The sequence below is a fragment of the Xiphias gladius genome, chromosome 5 (genome assembly GCF_016859285.1).
Source record: "Xiphias gladius isolate SHS-SW01 ecotype Sanya breed wild chromosome 5, ASM1685928v1, whole genome shotgun sequence".
Taxonomy (NCBI): Eukaryota; Metazoa; Chordata; class Actinopteri; order Istiophoriformes; family Xiphiidae; genus Xiphias; species Xiphias gladius.
In genome coordinates this window covers 16,837,015-16,860,080 of record NC_053404.1, presented here as the reverse complement: position 1 = coordinate 16,860,080, position 23,066 = coordinate 16,837,015, and the positions used below count along the sequence as shown (strand labels likewise).

Sequence of the window (23,066 nt, the reverse complement as noted above, 5' to 3'; positions counted from 1 at the left end):
TTGATGCGCAGTTTATATTTCATTTAAATAGCTGTTTGTGACCCAAAAAGGTACACTTATCCAATGTTTCACAAAAAAAAAAAAAAAAAAAAAAAAAAGATTAGAAAAAAATCCACAGAGTGAATACAAATTTGTGCGGCAGGACTTTTTTCCTCTTTCCTCTCCCATTAGTCAGCTCACAACCCCCTCAGATTTACCTGGTGACCCGTTGGAGGGCTCAAGCCCCAGGTTAGGAGCCACTGGACTACACCAGCTAACTGTCTATGATATAGTTAAAAATTTCAGCCGTCTACAACAGTGAAATACTGTTTACATGTTGATGCATCAGTATTAACAATCTAATAATGTAATGCAGTCTTAGACTGTGACTTGTACTTTCACTTTTGATACTTAAATACAGACATTACCAGCTAAAAAGTACTTTAAGTAAAATTTTGAATGCTGAACTTTTACTTGTTACAGAGTAATTTTACATTTGTGATATTGGTAACGTTTCCTTCTCTGCATTTTTTTTTTTTTTTCAAAAAGTGTGACAAATTGTATCAAGAAGCATAAATAAATCTGGAACTAATGTATTATTTTAAGTCAACTTACATCGACACGTCACATAAAAGAACATTGTTAGCTACATACACATAAGATGCAAACCAGCCTTTTATTGGTCACACCATATTTTCTCAAGCTTCAACTACCACCGTGTAATGTACAAAGGTCCTGTATGTTCCACTTTTACACATTACGACAATCAAATCCATCAAGATAAGAAAACATGAACTATAAACTCAAGAGTTCATCCGGGATTTATGATACTCAAGTGTGAAAAACTGACTCCCATGACCCACATAACCATGTGTTTTTTTTGTTTGTTTTTTTTTTTTACTCTGACCTGTTTTTACATGCCACACTCAGGTGATAGAAGCAGAACACCCTGCGCTTACGAGTAAAATAACAGACAAGTCTGCCTGTTTAGAACACAGTAAATATTGTCAATTGTCAATTCCTCATATAGCTATTTTCGGACAGATCAATGAGAGACTCAAAAAGAGGAGCGAACAAACTTGACATTTACCTCAGCGACCTCCAGAACAAATCCCAAAGACAGTTCAGCACTTTATGGCAAAAGGTAACACTGACACTTAAAGTAGAAGAGCAGATTTTTTTTTAAATGGACTTCCAAATTAAAAGGGACCTAAATGGAAAATGTGGCTCTTTAAAACTCCAGACTTTGAGTTAAATGAAAAATTTTAAAAGATAACCTTTTAATTTCTGTAATTAAGTATCACCCCTCATCTGCATCACTATCTCACTATTTCAGTATCGAATGAGATGACTGATCGAAAAACCTGGACTACACGTATCTTCACCAGATGACCGAAACACTGTGCTGCTACAAAACCCGGCCGTTTATTTTTACAGAGATCTCATTCATAGCACGGTTTCACAGAGAATCCCTAGAGGTGGGAGAGATGTGTGAGGGATTCTCAAGGAGGTGAGAGAATTTTCCACAACCAAAACCACGTGCAAAAACAAGCAGATGAGAGCCGAGTAAAAACAAACCTGACAGGACAATGAAGAAACCTTGGACAAGGAGTAATATCTTCTGACTTCAGCAAGGAGTTTCAGGGACTTACCTCGCTCATGGCAATGTGAGCTTAATCACAGTCAGTGCGTTTTGGCGGCAACGAGCGTCAGAGCCCTCCACCATGACAACACTGGAGCTCGGAGACTCAACACTTCTATTAAGAACTGCAAGCAGGAAACATCCCTCTACCCCTGCTTATCAAAGCCTCGTGATACCCTAATCAGAGCCCTATCGGCCAACCTGCCACCTTCACCGGTCTGCTCATTGTGCGAGGGCAGAATAAACAACACTGTAATTCTTGCTTTGAGGACAAATGCGGCCTCAAAGGACAAGCCGTGTTTGAACAGCCAGGAACAAACTCTCACACTGACATTCATCTCCATTTTAACTTTGCCACATGAAACCTAAACCTATTGACCGAGGTAGTCAATGCGCCTTGAAGGGCAATGTAAATGTATAGGAACTAAACATATCACACTTTTCAAACGGGGCATTTTTGGTGGCTAATATTGACCAAAGACATATTAAGTAACAGGCTGGAAGGAAATGCTAATAAAATGCTGTGTGCTCCATTCAGGTAAAACCACAGATGAGCAATTTCTACATGACGAATGACTAAAAGTTGACTGCTGAACAAAAACACTGCATTGCTAAACTACAATAAGTCATAAACCAAGTATAACAGCTGCGTATGGAAGTTTTTTTCTAAGGGACTTCAAAATCTTCGGTCAGACAAATGCAGGCTGTAAGCTTAAGTGAATTACTGCAGGCATGGTAGTAGCTTTCCAACGGAGCATTCTCAGAATTTCTGAGATCAGGGAAATAAAAAAAAAATTTAAAAAAAGGAAAGTAGCAAAAGCAATGTAATCTTGTTTATTAAAATTAAAGCCAAATAAGAGTTAAAGAAATGCCAGTGAGCAAGACTAAGAGTATACAGTCAGTCCTCTGGAGACCATGCATGCCATAGCAATCTATCCAGTAGTTGAGGTATTTCAGTCTGGACCAAAGTGGTGGCCTGACCGACTGACATTGGCATCCTGAGAGCTCTATTGCTGGCATGGCTAAGATTAGTTTACCACCATGCATTTGAAATTTTAACCCAAATGTCTGACACAAGGCAAAAGGAATACAGTTAGCCACAAAAAGCTGGAGAAAAATAAATATAATGTAATTTTCTTGCTTTTTATCTTAGCTTTGTTTAAATAACTGATTAACAAGAATAAATTATTAGCTACCATTTGAGTTCATCTTGTGAAGCAACATAGTTCATAAAGTTTTAAAAAGTAGTGTGCATGTGTAGTGGCTGAGTTGTTTCATGGGGTGGACACTCGACAGTGTGTGGAGGCTGCAGAGGGGATTATCTGTGTCGTGAGGTAGGCTCAAATCCCACACCGTCAGCACTGGAGGGGAAAGGGTGAGATAGGCTGGGAATGTTGTCGTGATCGTGTCGTACTGTATATGGCTGATGAGTCACTGCATTCCTGCATATCTTAACATGAGTCCGCAAGGAGATCCGGGTGCACAATATGCTCAGGGTTTTTGGTTATGATTATAAGCAAGGAAGTTGTAGCCCAGGTCTATCCTCAGCCAACAGTGCAATTTGTATTATGCAAGCACTGGCTTTCACAACCTTCCAATTACGTGATTATTTAAACGGCATGTTTTCTACCGGGCTGATTGTTTCCTGTTTCTTTTTCACAACAGCGAAGACAAGAGAGCATCAGAAATTAAGAAGATCTTGAAATCCCTGTTAAGACAGTTTGTAATGTTATCCAGTAGTTTCAGAGTCATAAACCGTTAAGACGCATCCTGGATGTGAAGCTACGAAGAAACTCAGTGAGAGGGGTCTGCGAAGGTTGATGTGGATTGTGGAAAAAAAACAGCACGCAAGACATCTAACGAGCTTCAGGCTGACCTGTTTCAGCACATACCATACGCTGCACACCTCACCAAGTAGGGCTCCATGGACCAAGTCCAAGGAGGACACCAATATTGAAATAAAGGCATAAAAATTAAGCCCATAAAAAGGAAAAAAGAACACCCTACCTACAGTAAAATTTGGTGGAGGTTCAATCATGCTGTGGGGGTGCTTTGCTGCTTCTTGTAATGGAGGCATAGAATGTAACAAAGGGATGATGAAATCAGAAGATTACCAAATGTGTTACCTAGTGTCAGAAAACTAGGTATGAGAAGAAATTTCTAGATGGCTACAAGAAAAGTTCGGAGGATGTCATTGTTGCCGAAAGTTCTGCAACCAAATATTTGCGACGAGTGCCTATAATTGTATCTGGGGTACATTTTGTGGTTGTATTGTTTCACTATTATGCAGGTTTTGTATTTTTATTTTCTTTTGTTCAGTAACCTTGGACATTTTATTAAAATATTTTGATTATAAAAAATTGGTTAATTTGCATTTATTTATGAAGATATTCTAAATTCTGCACTTAAAAATCAAAGGTGCCAATAATTTCAACCAGGACTGTATAATGTCAGTTTAATCATGAGATCTTCCAATCAGTCTGCGTCCTGAAAAATCCTTGGTTTTGCTTCCTGTCTAGAGATACACATTGATTATATTCGTACTGGAAATTGAGCTTCTTGCTTTATGATTTCATTCATCGGTTTTCAGTAGCGAAACAATTACAGATTATTTGTTCGAGATAGATAAAATAACTGAGCGGAAACATTAAGTTGAAGATGTCCAACTGATATAAACTCTGAGCTTGTTGAGTAAGAAGGGTTCTGCAGAGGCGGGCAGACGCACATAACAGGAAATATATGAGGTTAGCAAAGTAATAACACATAATAGAGACGAGGTGGGTATAAACTGTACTGTACTGATCCCCTTATCTGAGGTCTGACAGGTCACTTCCAGACAACAACTGTCTCACTGAGAGTCACTGATACAGTTGTTATATATATATATATATTATATATATATATATATATATATATAGACACACACACACACACACACACACACACACACACACACACACACACACACACACATATGGATGGAGATATGATGACAACATATTTTGGGTGCACTACATGATCAGGACCAGTAGTTCCCAACCGGGGGGTCGAGACCCCCCCACAGGGGTTTACAAGAAAAAAATGAGAGGTAACAAGAGGATTAACAGTTCAAAGCGTAATCAAAAACATATTGTGATATAGTGGATAGTTTTACACTTTCAGGCCTCAAAAAAATTCAACTGAAACAATCTGAATATGGAAAATGACTTAGATTGTACTGCTCAAAACTGCAAGACATCAAACCTTTGATCAGGGGTCACCTGTAGACATAGCCCTGTTTTAAAGGAATAGGTCGACATTTTGGTAAAAGCTCTTATTCACATGAAAAGATTTGATATCACTCTCATATCTGTGCACTAAATATGAAGCTACTTGTTAGCTTAGCCTAGCATAAAGACTCGAAAGAGGGGGACCCAGCTTGTCTGGCTCTGTCCAAAGGTAAAACCTGCCTATAAGCATCAGTTGTAAAGCTCAATAATTAACATGTTATATCTTGTTTGTTTAATCTGTGCAAAAACTGAAGCAAAACACAATTACAGGCAGGTTTCTCTTTTCATATATGCAAAAAAAAAAGCAACAGTTTAAGAAGTCTTTCGTAATGCACCTGCTGACCTCAGAGGGTTGACTTTCTGTAACTAGTGATATATGAAGATAACATTAGGTACTAATTATTACCTTGGATTTCTAATACCTGTGAAAAGTCATTGAGCTGTTGACGTAGTAAAAGTGCACCATAAAAGTTCAAGAACTAGACTGAACATTAACCAACTGCAGCTACGTGTTGAGGTTCAATTTACCTAAAGAAGCAAAGTCAGGCTACACGTCGACTTAGAAAATCTGTATTTGCACTATTTACGATTATGTGTAATGACTGACTGGGGAAGATAAGAACAAGACATAACGCCACACACACAAATAGACAGCAAACCATGTTTTGGACTCACACGTTACGTTGAGTCCTCTATGTTCGAGCTGAACAAACTCACCTTAAATGCATACAGATAGTCCATCAAATTACACACAGGAGTATTGCTGCAGCCTAAAATACAGCAAGATAGCTATAATGTATTTGCTTTTCCAGTATCAAAAGTAAGAGCTAGAGGCACTGGCCACTTTTATGGAACCGGTCACATGACCGGGGCAGATCTTCGGGGTAGGAAGAAGACACTACTCAGTTTCACAATGTTAGCCCTCTAAAATCCAAACAGGATTATATGAACTCTCCCTGAACACGGACGCACAAAACACACATTGTTAAGGAGATAATTAACTTGGTCGAGTTGGAGCCAACAGAGCAGCCAGTAACTGCTAAGGCACTGTCATACAGCAAAACTTTTTTATCTTTACTGAGCTTCCTGATCACCAGGCTACCTGCTGGCCAGTCTTATTATAGCCAAGTCATATTCTTGTCCGCTGTATCTCAGTAAGTTTTAACGCAGTTGACTATCTCTCTGGCTATAATTAGCAATAAAGACATGCAGATTCTGAACAGGCTCAACAGAAGGTCCCATAGGATATCAATCAACAGCTTCACCGAGAAAATTATAGTTCAAGGTCGAAGTAGTTAAAAAGGGCCATAGTGTATCTATTTGCACCATATTCTGCACAAGGATGGGCATGGTGACCTTTACAGCAGCTAACACAATTTTTTTAATCTTGTTTGAAGAGAACGTTTTTTGCAATGTATACAACTCAAGGTACTAAATCAGATACATTTGTTGCTTTAGCTATGTTATATGTTAAATTAATAGCCCTGTGCACTTTATACATCTCATTATGAAGGGTGTTAAGCTAAGGCTGAATTGATTTCTCATAGCTATACAGAAAATTATTTCACAATGTTTACATGACAAGCATATTTTGCTGTGATCACGAAGTAATTACACACGGTGAGCAAGTGAACAACGTGTGACTGCGTGAGAAACATAAATCATTAAACGTTGTGTAATGACATCACACAGTCACAATTTATTTTTAACCTGCTTATGAAATTTTCTTACATTCTATTGGTTTTTTTTTAAAAATCCTTTTTAAAACAAATTTTTAGTTCTTATTTTCCTTTCCAGACCAGGTGTGTCAGTAGGTGGAAGAGTTAAGTGTGGTGGGGTTTTGTTGTCATTGTTGAGAAGTTCCCCCTTGTACGTAATTGTTTAAAGATGAAAATCTAAGAAAATAAGAAGAAATACAGGGCAATAAAAAGCCCCACTCATTAGTAATTTTGAGAAATTTGGTTAACAAGAGGGTGTTATTTTGTATTAAAAAGGGTAAAACAAAACATTAGAAATAGTTCATTCCATAGCCTGTCTGTCTTTCTGCACATCTTTCATTGATCTGTAGTAAAGTGTCATGGATCCATATCCATCAACTAAATACGCTGCATTCTCTGCATTAACTGTTGGGATTAGATTTCAAACTTGGATAGCATTTATGTTGTTCATGTCCAAGGAGGAATCCCTTTCCAGATTCCATGCAGGTACTGTATAGGCAGGGGTTGTCAGTGGGGTCACACAGTTGTGCAACATTGGAGAAGAAAGCAGCCGACAGAACACTGACAAAAATGCAAAGCTAGGGGAAAGTAGGTATTTCCTAGGTTGGTGTCGCAACAGAACAAGATTGGTGCTGCCAACTGAACACCATGAACAGGACTATTTGAATAAGAATATGTACTCTCATTGTATCACTAAACAGTATAGTAAAAGGTGAACCTCATGAGAAGTCTCTGCAAGTAGCCTCTATCAGTTGTTACTGAGTGGAAAAAAATAAATCTTCTTTTTTGCCCCCACTTTGCTACAAACATCGTTATTTCCACTCACCTACACATTCGGCCCACAGCACAGTGAACTATTATCAACAAAGTCCGTTTTGGGAAACGCAGGAAATCCTTGACTCAAGTAAAAGACCACAAGAAAGGTTGAGAGTAAAAAAAAAAGACGCAGTCCTGACTTATAATTCCTGGAACTCATTAACCATTGCAAAATGATAATATCTAGCAATATGAAATGATTCACGTGTGGATTTTTCCTTTAAGCTTGTGATATTTTCTGCTTCAGCATGATATTGTTGAGAAGCTCTTGAGTCGAGGAATGCTGCTTTCTTTGGCTGCTGACCAGCTGCCCTCCCAGCTTTGCCAATCATGTTTATGACATCAATTCCAACAACAGCAGCCAGGCTATTATGTTTTTCATTATCATGTGCCAGTGCCAGTATTAGTTTAGTGTTTCCATCACTGGCAACCCATCACCTTAAAGAAAAATAGGAAGGAAATAGTTTTAGTTGTGGAACCATTTCAATTCTCCAGTCCTATAATGAAAAGGGGATTTCAACAGGCGCAGTCTTCTTTGCAGATCTCAAGTGCTTTTGAGCTATTTTGAACATTTTCATTTTTGCAGTCAGAAGTACATAGGCAGGGAATTGGCTCTAAGATGTGACTAGATTTGTACACACATAGCTCTGGAGGGAAAAGCACGTCCAAAATACACACTCCAATGCCAGAGTGGACAGAGAGAGCTGATGCAGCACAAATGTGGGAGAATGTGACCTAAAGTACAGACAAGTTTGGAGCTGCATAGCTACAGTCTCATACATGAAAAGACCATAATCTGTTAACTGTGAGTGTTATCTCCACCTGAAGAGCATTTAACCTGGTTTGTCACCAGGGTCAGCAACTCTGCCTCATGTGTTTTTATCATGTGGCTGACGACACTGGAGCCTGACCTGACTGGAAAGACTGAGGCCTTTCTGTGTGCAGTCGTGTGGACTTACACTGTGAATAACCGCTGCCACGGCTTCTGTAATCTGTTTTGGAGCGCTGGGGTTGCTCATGGCTCCGCAGTGGAGTCGCTGCTGGAGAGGATCTGGAAAGCTGGTTTGGATCAGTGCGGCTTTAGCCCTTCTCTTTCTCACTGGGACTCAGACAGCTTTTGGGCAGCATAACCTGGAGACAGATACAGATCCAGGTATTAGTTCACATGCAGCGGGAAATTTATTTACTTGAGGCAAACAAGAGTGAAATAGCTGTGAGCAAGTCATCTTTGAATATGAAGTACAGCCAGAAAGTATAAGGATAGTGATATATTCCAGCATTTTGCATTCGAATCAAATAATCTCTATGAGGTTTAAGTACTGATTTTCTGCTTCTGCTTCATATCCTTCAATTTTAGGACACTGCAACAGGACTATAATCATAAACATACAGATAGGGCAATGAATGAGTTTTTAAGCCAGACAGAGGACTGTTTTTGACTGCCCTAGTCAGTCACATGACCACAGTTCAACTGATCCTTCAAAGGTTAGACTGAAAGCAAAAACCTCAAAAAAAAAAAAAAACATGAAGTGAAGATGGCTGGGATGCAGGTCTGGCAAAGAATGACCTGGAAATATACCAAGACATCAGACTGACCCTGAATGCAAAGGATTTGAAACAAAATATTAAATACGAAGACTTAATTTAAGATTATTTTTTGGTGCCCAATTACTTTGTGTCCTATAATTAGAACAAGACTAAGAGTTTTAAGCCACGCTAGTGGCTCTATGAGGCTGCACTGTGACACGGCATTGCTTTGAGTTAAACGCTAACCTTTGCTAATTAGGATTAAACACAAAGTACAGCTGAGGTTGATGGGAATGTCATTAGTTTTGCAGGTAAATTTGTCATAAACCAAAATACTGTGCAAATAAACATTTTGACATAATGGTGGTGCTACAGGAAAAGTCATTGGTTCACCAAAGTGATTACAAATTATCCTCTAAGAAACATGAATGTCTGTACAAATTTCATGGCAATCTATCCAGTTGTTATTGAGATATGTCAGTCTGGACCAAAGTGGCGGATCGACAGGCAAACATTACTGTCCCTAGAGGTACACTTCTGGCATGGTTTAAAAGGGCTATGTTTCCTACTCAGTTTACTGGGCGTGAATGTAGATATTTTTTAAAATAAAGCGAGAGTCCGCACTTTATCTGTGTCATTTTTTTGCATTTCAAAGTCAGCGTATGGAAGTGCAGAGCCAACAAAATACAAAAACACTAAGCACCTACTTCACTGTCCTAACACTTTCTGTACTGTGACATGTAGTCTATCTGGGGAGTAATCAACAGTTTCAGGATTTCCTGGATTTCCTGGAAGCTCCTCATGTATCTTTAAGTCCCCCGGACCCAACTTTAGTAGCACTAATAGCTTAAACTGAATGTCATATTTGTGATGCGGTGGAAAAACTGGAGGCATAAAAAACTTGAGACGTAATGCGAAAAACGGCAGAAGAGCTACATACCAACAGGCTTTTATAAACTATGACACCTCATCTTTTTTCATTTGCATGATTCATGATTTGAAGCACTTCTTCATCGCCAGTCAAGGTCATTAACCATTAAAGTCCGATAAGAGCCAGATAACACAGTGCTACTGTGCAGAGGACCCTTTGATAAGCAGTGGCGCGTGCCTCAGCTAACGTCCACCTTCGTCATTCCCGAGTCTCATTATACGACATATAACTACAGGAATTCAAAGGTAATCATCACTCAGGCGACCACAGAAAGCTCACAAAATTAAACCAGAGACAGTATGAAATATTAATGAAGATGTACTACAAGAGGACAATAACATACAGAAGTAATATGCTGTCTGGGAGATGTATTATTTTCATTATCAATCAATTATTTATTCATTTTTTAATAAAAAGTACCAAAAATTGAGTGATTCTGACCTCTCAGATGCTAGTTTTTTTGGTTTTGGACTACTGGTTGGACAAAACAAGACATCTGAAGACACATTTTTACTATTTCCTAATATTTGTCTAATTAATTGATAATAAAACTAACTGTTGATATAATTGAACTTGATTGTTAGGCTGCAAAGATCAATCGATAATTGCATCAATTAGTAAAAGCATATAAAGTGGCATAATCCAAATGACAGAGAATGTATTGCTAAACATGATATGTTTAAACTAATTGAAACAAACAACGAAAAACCCAATGTTATGGAGTTGTTCTGATACCTAAACGTACGCAACAGTATTAACAGAAGAACAGTTTTCCTTCAGTCTAAAAGGAGACGAGGGCCCTCTTTTGGTTCACTTTTCAGAGTCCCAGTTACAAATCATGTCCTGCCAAAGGCTCTCTGGCCCTGTGACAGCAGCTATCAAAGAAACGATAAGCCTCCCTGATGCCTGAGCACAATCGTATCAATGACCTTGTTGACAGCGAGGGATTTCTAGGTGTGTTATTTCTAAGTGCGATTCATTCAAGTACAATCAATGACAAGTGATGTCGGAGTATGTAGGAGCTGGACAGAATGAACTTGTGTTCGGACATGGTTTTAACATAGACGTTACCTACCAAAGAGACCTGAAACTGAGAGCAGACTATACACCGTTTTGGCAACACTCTTCGTTTGCTCTGCTAAACCGCTTGTCACTGCACCAAACGTCAGCTGTTTTACTGCTACATAACAACTTTAACTACTTTGGGACATTGCAGTCCGTGTACTAAGTTTGATAAAGAAGCTGACTAGTGCTAGTTTGGTGTGCTCGAAGATTACTTTCTCAGTAAACCTAGACCCCACCACAGTGGAAGAGGCAGGGCTGGCTACACAGGGATAAAGTTACAGAACCCTGGGATCCTGGGTGAAAACCATGGGAACCAGCTTATCCACCTCAGGGCATGTCTGTAATAATACCGTTAGTATAACGATAATGATCAGAAGAAGAAAATAATAATACCAACTGCAATTGCCTTAATAGGCAAGTAGATTTAAAACCATGCCCCCCAAAGTGATGTAAATGTTTTGTCTGCAGTCAGGTACAATCAGTCTGTCAGAGGAGTGAATAAAAAGGAACTCGTTGCTCCTTGTGTAATAACTGAAATGCCCAAAATGACATGGATGATTGCTGACAGTGCAAGAGGAAGTAAGGACAACATGCTCTGTATTTCTCCTGGAAGAAGTTTATCACATCTTCCCAGAGCCATCCAGAAGTCCAGTACCTCGCAAACTGTTCCTAAAAGAAGACTGAGGAGTGTGGAACTTATTTCCCATTACTTCAGAGCTTTTCCATACTAGATTTAGTCACAGCCTCAAATGTGTGCACACAAGGCTTGGGGAAAACTGGGAGGAAGTAAGTGTGATAACAGGAAGAAGGTAGCTACGGACTAATGCCTGTCAAGAGGAGCTATAAACTTATGAAAGAAAATAAGAAACTGTCATTTACAGCAAGTAAATACCAACTATAGCGCCATTCTGGTCTAAATTACAAATGTATCAAGCAAATTACCTACAATTGTACCAGTCACATATCTCATTATATAGGCAAGAAAAAATAGTAACTCTCTTAAAATTTGAAATAAGGAGCCTAACAAAAACATCTCATAAACATCATCATAAATCAAAATTCAACACATTTCCTATTTGACTGACTTGAGGGCTGACAGGGTGTAACCTGCTTTTTATAGCTTTTAAAGTGACATTCCCATGATTCTGAGGAAGTAACATTTCCCCTTGCTGCTATCTACAGGCTCATCATAGTATCTAGTTTGAAATTAATTTGAATATCATCATAATGTTGACACTTGCATCATATCTTTAGAGGTAGGCGATGGCTCAGAGCACGGGTTTGGCATTTTTTGTCATTATTGAGATCTGTATTATGCACTTGATGACTCATCTATCCAACAAAGGAAAATAAGCCTGAGAAAGACTCTGTGGTATGTTGTAAATTTGCAGTACTGATAAAAATGCCCAGGCTACTTTCTAAGAAGAGCAATTTCCTCCTTTTACCAAGAATGTAAGGCCCATTATAGACACTTAAAAGGGAAAAGGAGGACAGAATTAGAGAAAAAACATCAAACTTCATCTTTTTTTAATCATAGTGTCTTTTTTCCACAGATTGAGGAAAGTTCTGCATTAGGGGCCTTGAGAAGGGACGAGTTAGCACAAAATCCCCACCGAACATCTTAAAAATGGCAAAGTATGACAAGAATCTGCCAGAGTTTAAAGCAAGACCTGTATGTCAGAAATGTCAATTTTGTTCTTATTTTCTTTTACTGTAATCTCATGTGACCCTCTGGGTTAAAGATAGACAAAAGGTTAAAAATTCCTTTCATAATGACATTAAGGGAAAGGAGTGAGACAGTCAGACGGCTGCACAGAGGTTATGAGCTAGACTCGAAATCTCGACACAAGCCCACATGCGTCTAAAACCAGTGATCTGCTGGGACACCCCGGCCTGGCTCGGCTTCAATCGGCAGCTTTGCACGTGAGTGTCGACCACAGACTTCACGCTCATCCACAAACTCTATCAAAAAGTCATAATTAAAGAACAGTTCAATAAAATACACTAACTGAAAATAAAAATGCCTGTCCAGAAATAGAAGCTTGATCACAATGTCCAAACCTCAACTAAGAGACGGGCCTGTACTTACAAAAGCAGGACAATGACAGAGAGGAAAGGAGCAGTTTGGGGATTCATTAGAGAACTAGGTTTAAAAATAAGACAGTGAGGGATTCATTTGCTTCCGTTTAGCAGACATTGCATTTTAAAAAAGAGACAAAACAGATTGTGTAGTTGTGATACTCCAAAGTGTCGTGGAGATAATTTGTGGCCTTTTTATCTAACGCAATAACACACTGTAACATTCTGAACACTGCCGTCACTTCATCAGAACTAACACTATTATCGCCTGTCGAAGACACATGCAAGAGCTGGAAATAAAGAAAGTAAGGTACGTGATTTGAGGCAGTTATAAATGGTCGACTCAGAAATGCTTCCCAAAACATGGCCTTTAAAGGCTCTAATTTAGGATTTATAACAGCGGGGAAAGCATGTTTGTCCTACTAAAACCCAAGTCGAGTGTTTGAAGAGTTTTTCCGCTGTGGAACCTATAGACCTGAGCAGGATTTGTTTACAGCTGTCCATGGCCACAGATCATCGCAGTCCAAGCCTGACTCAGCTCTACTCCTTCTTCGAGTCAACTGGATATTAAGAGATTTTGACACTAACAGGAAGAATCTTGTTGAGTTTGATTAGACCTGACCTGACAAACAAAAGCTCTGATCACCCAAGTAAGGACTGACCCACATAAACAATGAATTAAACAGACAATAAATTAAATAGAAAAACAACAAAGAATACAAAGTGACAAATAGGACAATGTGAAAACATTACAACTGGTCAAGAAAGGCAAAAAAAAAAGGTCCATGATCATACAATACCTTTGTGTGCTTACTGCAGAGAAGCCACCGCAGACATTGTAGTGCAATTCTGAACTCTGCTGTGAAGTGCGATCCGGGGCTGGTCAGAGTGCAGGACAAAAACAAATAGATGGAGAAAAAAGAGATAGGGAGACAAAAGAAACACAAGTTAGAGATGCTGAGTATGCGATCGTGTGCCGTCCACCCTCTACTCGAGCTGAGTGCTCTCTCAGACCAACATGCACCAATTGATAAGAGCAGCCTTCCTCCTCAGGATTATGTTTCCTCCTCCAGCCTGCTGACAAGTAGCCATGTGACTCCAGGACCCATTCAGCACTGAGTCAGAGGCTGCTGCTGTCTCACACACACACAAGCGCGCACACACACAAGCGCGCACACACACAAGCACACACACACACAAGCACACACACACACAGCACACACACACACACACACACACACACACACAGAAAAAGGACCTCAAGCTTAAGGTGGAACTTCAACCCCAATGATCAATATTTGTCTCTAACGAACCGTAACAGTGGCTTTACATGTTGCATGTCTTAGACCAGTGGTTCCCGACCTTTTTGGTTTTTTCACGCCCTTAAAGAAATCAGTGTCTACATGCCAATCCTCAGCACTGGTTGACACTTTCTACTGGCTGTAACCAGCGATTTTCCTCACTTTATTTGAATAACCTGACCTGATGATGGCGCTAGAGGGAAAAAATTTTATTAAAATCCATCCTGAGGGGAACACGAATGTCTATACAAAAATTCAGGGCAATCCATCAAATAGGTGCTGAGACATTTCATTAAAAACCACAAATCTGAGCCTTTTGGGGATGATCAGGATTCATCATCTGCGGTCCATGAATTTCTGTACCACCTTTTGTCCCAAACTATATCTAGTAAGATGTTAAGATATCGCAGTCTTGACCCAAGTAATTGACTGACCGGTCTAACGACCAACAGACTGGCATTGACATCCCTAGAGCAAAGCTGCTGACATGGCTAAATATGCATGCAAATATTTATTTATTTAATTATTTTGAATTTAAAAAAAAAAAAAAAACGTGCTTTGGAAATTGGCTGGCAGTAATAATAGGCTAAAACATACAAAAAAATGTTGTATGGTCCTCACATGAGAATTACACACAGTGTTTCCCATAAGGAAATTCTGTATCTATTCTGGGAAGGTCTCTTACAGACAACAGTGACATAAATTCCTGTTGCTACACAGATGATAGGTAACCACCTGGTAATGAAAAGGAGTTATACATTAAAAGTCAAGGACAACATGGAAGGGAGTGCCTAAAAAGGCAGGTTTAACACCACATACAAGCATATGAATGACATCTCTCTTTTCAAATAATACAGACCGCCGGCCAGGGAGTGAGCCCTTATGCACCTGCTTTCTGTAGAACATTGGGCAGCTTTACGTCAGGGCATTGCAACTTTGCTGGGAAGCCTCTGAACATCTTTAATATGGTAAATAAGTTCAATATTCTTAACTAAGCAATGCCAGTTGTTATTGGGGTTGCATAAATCTCAATCTCACATCAACTTTGGATCTGCATGTTTATAAATCTGTACAGGATGTTTATTCATTTCTGAATATGCCTGCTCTGTTCATGAAATGAGCAGGAGAGCAATAAAATGTTCCCTAATATGCCTTTAATTATTAACTGGTGATGACTTTTGATATAATTGTGGCTGTTGAAATGCCCACACTGCATCCCTAACTATTTCAGAATAATGTCCATCAGGTTTAAAGATTTTTGTTGCAGTTCACCTGGATTAGATGCTCGTTCTGGTAAAATATCAGCTTTGGTGTTAATTTAGGATAAAAACACACACTGGCCTGCCACAGGTTCTTAGTGTATTTTGGCAATGGAAAAAAAACTTGTCATGTCATGGAGGAATCAACACTATTACCCAATTAATCCCACCTAAAGTCATAAAGGCCGCCAGATTAATTGTGTTTTGCAGCGAACAAAGAACAGTCCTGTGATCTAAACAAGTTGCTTACCCATTCGCCAAATAATCGAGCGCTGCATTCCACATCAGCTTACATGCGCCTTAGGGCTGAAGAAATACCAAACTCATGGAGGAGCCTGAGTGTGTGTGCATCTGTGAGATATAATTGTTTGTCCCCAGGGATGTGGGCTCACTGTGGAGTCACATGCATGTCTTGCGGGGAAAAGAAACACAGTCAAAGCCACAAGCAGCTAAAACTGAAGTTCACTTCAAAGTCTGGGGCTTTCCTCAATCCCAACAGTGTGCTGATAATAGCATTATCTTCTCTGGTCAACTATATAGAGAGGTGTGACTTCATACGTGCAAGGACGATTGGCAACTTTTTATTAACAGACCACGACCAACAGACGATGTGCTTTGAACTGCACTGTATAGAGACACTATCTTCATCCTTGCTGCTTTGTGATATTTTAAATTAGGTTGTTGAACCAGTTTGAAGGTTTTGGCTCAATTTTTTTGGCTATACGTGGTGAAATAAAGCAATCTGTATTTCATCTAAACCATCTTGTGTACATTACAAAATATGTTTCTCTGCTGAAAGAAATAAAAAGACAAAAATAACATTTAACATCGAGAGCCCGACCGATATGATAAAATCAGCCAACACTGGTGTATCACAGATATATCGGTGTTGCCGTGTACGTTGTCCGATATGCACCAATTTGAAAACTTTTTTTTTCTTTTTTTTTTTTTACAGAACATAATGCAGAAAAAGATGCTTGTGGTGATTTAGAAATGATGTCATCACAGTTTGCCGATTAGAGCGCGCTCCTGCTCCATTGTTTACAATATTCTCAGCACTATCTACAGGACATGTAGCCGAGTATGCATCGCAGCTGATCAGACACTGGTGCGGAGACAAGCGGTGTCTTCACGGTAAGTCGCTAACTAGGTTGTGAAATACATTACTGGAAAGTTAATAAAACAACGATCCCATCATTTTCCCTTTTCAATATAACTCTAACATTCAGAATACATACATACATATGCACACACACACACAAAAAAAAAAATATAAATTAATATATAAAAATAATATCGGCCAATATAGCGATATCGGAATTTTTTACTCCATAAAATCAGAGTTAGCTTCGGCCCCACAAAAAACAATATTGGTGAGGTTCTAACAACATCCCGCCTTTACTTTTTCTAACTTTTATCTAAAGTGTTAACACAACTCTGAAATCCTCCCTCCAGCTTCCTGTTATTCTTCTCTCCCTTCAAGTCTAAAACTAGGCCATATTCCTAGACATAAAGAAAACCACACTCAAGTGCTGCAACTCTGGACAAACTATTTACTTTAAAGACAACAAAATGTCATGTGAATAGGGGACCATAAGGGGTGAAAACTGTGTAGCCTAATTTCAAACTCACCAGCACAATGCCCAGTGCTCCCACCCATTCAAGTCTCCTGTGTAATCTGCTAATGCAAAGACTGACCTCAATGTAGCTGTTTAACTCTGACAGCTGCCCTGTTTGTGGATCTCTATGGTGATTTGGCGGTGGTGTATGTTGATAGCTGTGCCTCTGTTGCCTCTGAGTAGTTTAGCCTGAAATAGCTCAGCAGTTTAGAAGTCACCCAGGCACGTCCTGAGCCTTTCAACATGCAGCCACCTCTGCCTCCCTGCGCTGCTCTGCTCTTCACAGCCCAGTGGCCACACCAACTTCACTCAGGGTTCGGCAGGTTCCAGCACTTCAGCATGACTGTGCTAAGTTATGTGCATACAGTCACTGGAACATGGCCAGTGTCACACAAATAACAGCTGCACTCGGTCAATGTATGCCCATCTCTATCTCGCTCTTTGTTCCGTCACAGGCTTCAGGCAGCAGCGGCTGTGCTTAGGGCTAAGACAGCACCTGTCTTTGGGGTGGAGAGAGATTGAGGAGGCAGCTAAATCCTGGCAGCTTACATAATGACTGCCCATTGTCCTCTCCTCCAGAAAAGAAAAAGCACTCACCAGTTAAACATTTTATACCTTGAAGAGGGTGAAGATGGTTGGAGTAGCAGGCCAATGCACATTTTGAAATAGATACAAATCTACAACTTTTTCCACTGGAAAAGTTCTCAACAGCAGATCTCTGACAAAGTGGTTTATAATAAAGAAATGTATGACAGGATGTGAAAATAACATATTCATGAGGTAGACACAATATTATCAACAACTATATGTATATGCAAGTAATTAAACAGGTAATGTAACATGTTATGAATGAAGCCTTAAGTTATTTTAAGTACTGCAGTTAATCGGTAATATTAACTAGACCATGACTAACATAGCAGCTATACACACACACACACACACACACACACACACACACACACACACACACACACACACACACACACACACACACACACACACACACACACACACACACACACACACACATCGGTCATTTGTGCAATCACCAAACGACCAAGCCAACCCAGCTCCAACAGTGTTAGGGTGTGGCACTAAGGGCTGCTCAGGTTGCACCAGCTGCACAAAAGGTAAGACCGTGTTCTCACAGAAACGTGGTAAATGTGAAGAATTCGACCTGGTGCGCTTGTAATAACTGTATTTACTCTCATGAGACTCTGGGACAGGAATAAAATATCCCCTGGGCTCCCAGAACCCAAACAAAGGCCTACAATCTCATACTGTGGTCAAATATCCATTTCCTGGGAAACAAAGTAATGTGATTACGTTTGTGTGGTAGACAACACAACCTCTGCCAGTAAAGACTGAGAAAAGGCATGAGAATTTAACCTTACACCCCCATGGAAAATGGATGACAACAGTGAAGGTGGATGGAGGGGGAGTAGAAAAGATGCCTGGCTACATCTTATGCAGCCGGGTGTATAATTAGATGCTCCAAAGAGACTACAAACTGCAGACAGCTCAATGGGGTTTAATGTGAGAGGACTGTAGCTGAAACTATGCATGTTCCAAGGTGTAGTACCAAAGCGCTTCATGGTAATTAAATGCAACTCCGTAGACGAGAGCAGAGCAGCAGCCAAGCAAGGAAACTGAATTGAAGGCAGTGATGTGACTCCACAATCTCTAACTAATGGTAAACAGACTCAAAATAATAGCGATTAGGTTAAGATAGATTTTTGAGGTTTGATGTGTTTACAGACAAAATAACGGGTCTGTTTATCTGCAGAGGGGAAAGTAAAATAAACATGAAGAACTGAGCGGCAATGATAAAAAAAAAAAAGCTTATTATCTACCTCTTTTCCTCTTTCTCTTCTGCATGACCAAGCAATTCACAAAAGGAATGTGGAGACGCTCTGCTCAACTGTTTGCGCTTTGACATTTTTTCCTCTCCAGCAAAACACACTACTGTTGTCACAAATCAGTTAACAATAAGTCTGTTTGACAAATTCCACTGAGGCGAAGGAAAACAAATAAAAGCTGAGACTGTGATCACAGGGATAAGATGGATCTATCTGATGTGTTCAAGCACCGCACCGGATTGTGCGACAAAAGAAAGCTAAACAGCTCTAGAATTTCAAAGCATATTTCTTTCAAAGATCGAACAAGGTCAGATACACAGAGACAAACATTTCAGATTCTGCTATCTCATGAGTCCTTGAAGTGCTAAGGTTTTGTATGGTAAAAAAATGTCACAGTGGTTTGTTGCACTTAGATTTAATAATCTCTAGGAAAACATAATCGCTTTATTCTGTGTCTCGGCTTTTCTCAGTAAAATATCTCCTCAAATAACCTGTAGTACACAAGGAGATGGTATTGGTGAGTCAGCAGAGGAGACACATCCTTCCTCTATCCTGCCAGAGGGTACGTCCTGACATCTATTAGCCATTTGACAGATAAACAATTCTGGGACCAGACTAGGGGAATGTAGGGATCTTGAAGGGGGGTTTCAAATGGGTACATGGCACAAATAATCATCAGCTGAAATTTACAGGGATTAATTAATTCATTGCAAATTAGAACTAGAGCTAAAGAAATTCAATGACTCATCAACGGATTTGGATTAATGAAACCAATTTTGATGATAGCTTAAGGCATGGGTCACAGACTTTTTCTGTCACATCACACTTTGGAAGTTGAAAAACAAAATCCTCCCCAACCCATAAAGTGATTGCATTTTTATCAGTCAGTAACAAAATTTGGGGCAACTAGTAACATGAGGAGCCAAGTTGAATATTCTCATTTGTTTCTGTTGTCCAAATGAAAAATGCAAGTTAGCTTTTGCCCAAATTGCCCGAGTTTCACATTGACAGTTAACTCAAGAGCAAAATAAGCTTCTTCATACTTTGGATTAGACTGATTGAATGAGTATCAATGGGGTTTTTTTCCTGTCAAAAGTCTGTCAGTCTTGTACTTCACACATCTGTTGATTTGCTGTCCGAATAAATATTGGTAACCCGAATCCTGATAGCCTCGCCAGGATCAGCGCACTCATGTTTCTGTATTTTTCCCAAATGAATCAGGATCATAAACCTTTTTTCACAGCAGATAACTTGACTTATCAGGGCAGTAAAAGCGGAACTAACAACATGAATGATGGCTCCGTTCCACTAATTACTCCTGTGCAGCAATCAATAGTGTATTTAGTTACACCTGTGGCAAAATGTCCCCTGTAAATTTCTCACATTTTTCTCCTCTGGTCATGTACACACCCCAGTGTGGGAACCAATGCATCAGGAAACGTTTAAGATATTTAAAGGTAAAAATACCAAACACTTGCTGGTCACAACTTTATAAATGAGATGAGGTGCTTGGATTTCCGTTTATATCATTATAAACTGTGTCTCCTATTACTAATTCTACCGTACAATAGATGTAGAACAAATGCCTAGGGCTGTAACTAACAATTATATTCATTATCATGTAATCTGTTGATTATTTTATTGATTAGTCGTTTGTCTATAAAATGTCAGAAAATGGAAAAAAAAAAAAAAAAAAGCCTATCACAAATTCCCAGTGCGCACATCATCAATGCCCAAATTCCAAAGATATTCAGTTTATAGCGACAGAAGACGAAAACCAGAAAACATACACATTTCAGAAGATGAAGCCAAAGAATTTGCCTTTTTTTTAAATACTAAGAATCATGAATTGATTAGCCGCTAAATAGTTGCCGCTTAATTTTCTGCCAAGCAACTAATCGATCGACGGACTAGTCGTCGCTGCTCCACGCATAACTAAAATGGGACGAAACGTTGGGGATTCCTCCTTGAGAGACTCGACAATCCGTGAGTTTTTACGGTAGCTTTCGCCTACTGCTGAGGCAATTTGTTGATTAATATGCCGCTATTGTCGCTGTCCCCACTCTGCAGGCTGCACACAAGTATACGCACGGGATTCGCTTTCATATTTATACTTTTCCGATGGCAGGTCTTTATACTCATGCCACCCCGCGACCTGAGAAATAAAAAAAAGACACGCAAGACGGCTCATTCATTGCAGTGAGCAATGAATAAATGACGAATCAATGAGTAAAGCTGACCACACCCCCCCCGAGGGTCTCCCCATTGCCTTGTTGAATGTGTCGTTTAGTAATTGAAGACATAAGAAACAAAAGAAGAAGAAGAAGAAGAAAAAATAACGACACTGACCTTTGATGTAGACTAACTCAACCATGACAATCAGATTTTTTTTTTTTTTTTTTAAACACCCATCTGCTGTCGGAAGCAGTAACCGCTAGCTTGCTAGGTTGGTAAAACTCCTTCTTAAATTGAGTCGGAGGAGAATTCAGGGAGGCTTTAACCACAAGTCCGGACGTATTTCCACTGCTTATTTTTTTCCCCTCCTGTGTATTACCTGGTTAACAAGCCGAAAAAACAAAGCGAAGTCGTCCACCCGCAGCAGCAGCAGCAGCAGCAGCGGATACATCCATGCATGTGTGGCAGTCACAGTGGCTGTCACTGCCAGGAAAGTAAGCCAGCAGCCAAGACCAGCTAACGACCCTCAGAATAACGCCGGTTCAAAGCAAAAACGCGTTTTCATAAGGCGAAAAATCCTCATGAGGCTTACAACAACACACGGATTATGTCTTATTTACTCACCGGTGCCTGGTACTCACCTCAAAGTCTCTCTGAATGACTTGCTAAACCGCTGTCAATGCGGTACAATAAAAACATTTTTCCATCCGGGAAAAAAAATTCAAATTAAAACGCTTTTCGTGACGGGCGGAATCTGCGGTGGGGGAAGTACTCGGATCTTTTACTCAGGTAAAAGTACCGATGCCGCATTTTCAAAATACTCCATAACAACTAAAGGTCCTGCATTTAAAATCCTACTTAATTAAAAGTACGGACGTATTATCAACAAAATGTAGAGCGTCAAAATTAAAAGTACTCATTCCATAGTAAAATGCCCCCTGTGACTGATATCTGATTCTATCTGACATTATTAGATTGTTGATACTGATGTAACTGCTGATGTGTAGCTAGTTTTAACTATTTTATTTACAGCCAGATAATTTATTCCAGTGGTTCCAACATCTAGGGGTCCCCCCCCCCCAAACAGGTCACCAGATAAATCTGAGGGGTCGTGAGATGAATAATGGAACAAAGTTCAACAAAGATCTGACACACATATTTCTTTTCATTTTTTATACTTTTCGCTTATCTTTCCCTTTGATGTGAAATTTAGAGTTACTGAAATGAAACCATTAGAGAAGCGTAGAGGGTTTCTTTAGTTGAACTGCCAGCAATTCATGTCAAAATGGCTGGAAACCCCTGATTTAATCTTTAACAAAGTGTTGTATTTCATGAGCGTATCATTTGATTTTTAATGTAAAATCTTATAAAAACCTTGATATTCAAATCTTAATTTGAAAAGCAACCACAGCTTTAAGATATATGTAGTAGGAGTACAAGGGTAAAGTAACAGAAAACCAAAATATTCGAGTAAAAAACAAGTACATCCAAATTGTACTTAAGTACAGTACTCCAGTAAATGTAGTGGTAATGGGTGACTACATTTACCGTTGTGTTATATTCAATGATGATCTTATAAGATATAATATACCAAAACATACATACTTTTATTTATATATATATATATATATATACATATATATATATATATATATAGTGCCTTTATTTTGAAAGTAGCATCAATCGAATTCCGGTGTTCCTCTGATCATTTCTGTTACTCACTTACCGTTGCCTCCACACAGAAGTTGCTGCGCCTGCGTAAATGATGATTCATATTTCTGATGAAGGGCTGGGGGAGGGCGTGTTCCGTTATATTGCCCATGGCCC

The 23,066-nt window shown here is 39.4% G+C and overlaps 1 protein-coding gene across 9 annotated transcripts in view; it reads right to left on the bottom strand.

The window, feature by feature from the left end:
• slc4a2b (solute carrier family 4 member 2b) overlaps positions 1-22,986 on the bottom strand; it is a 43,565-nt gene extending 20,579 nt beyond the window's left edge. For 3 of the 9 annotated variants that reach the window (XM_040126355.1, XM_040126360.1, XM_040126361.1), the window contains exons 1-3: positions 21,881-22,065; positions 13,827-13,905; positions 8,384-8,555 (exon numbers count right to left, since the gene is read on the bottom strand). In XM_040126355.1, coding sequence (XP_039982289.1) covers positions 8,384-8,443 — 60 coding nt within the window. In that variant the 5' untranslated portion in view covers positions 8,444-8,555; positions 13,827-13,905; positions 21,881-22,065. The other 6 variants (XM_040126359.1, XM_040126364.1, XM_040126358.1 and 3 more) reach the window with 6 other exon arrangements.
• Between the last annotated feature and the right edge of the window lie 80 nt (positions 22,987-23,066).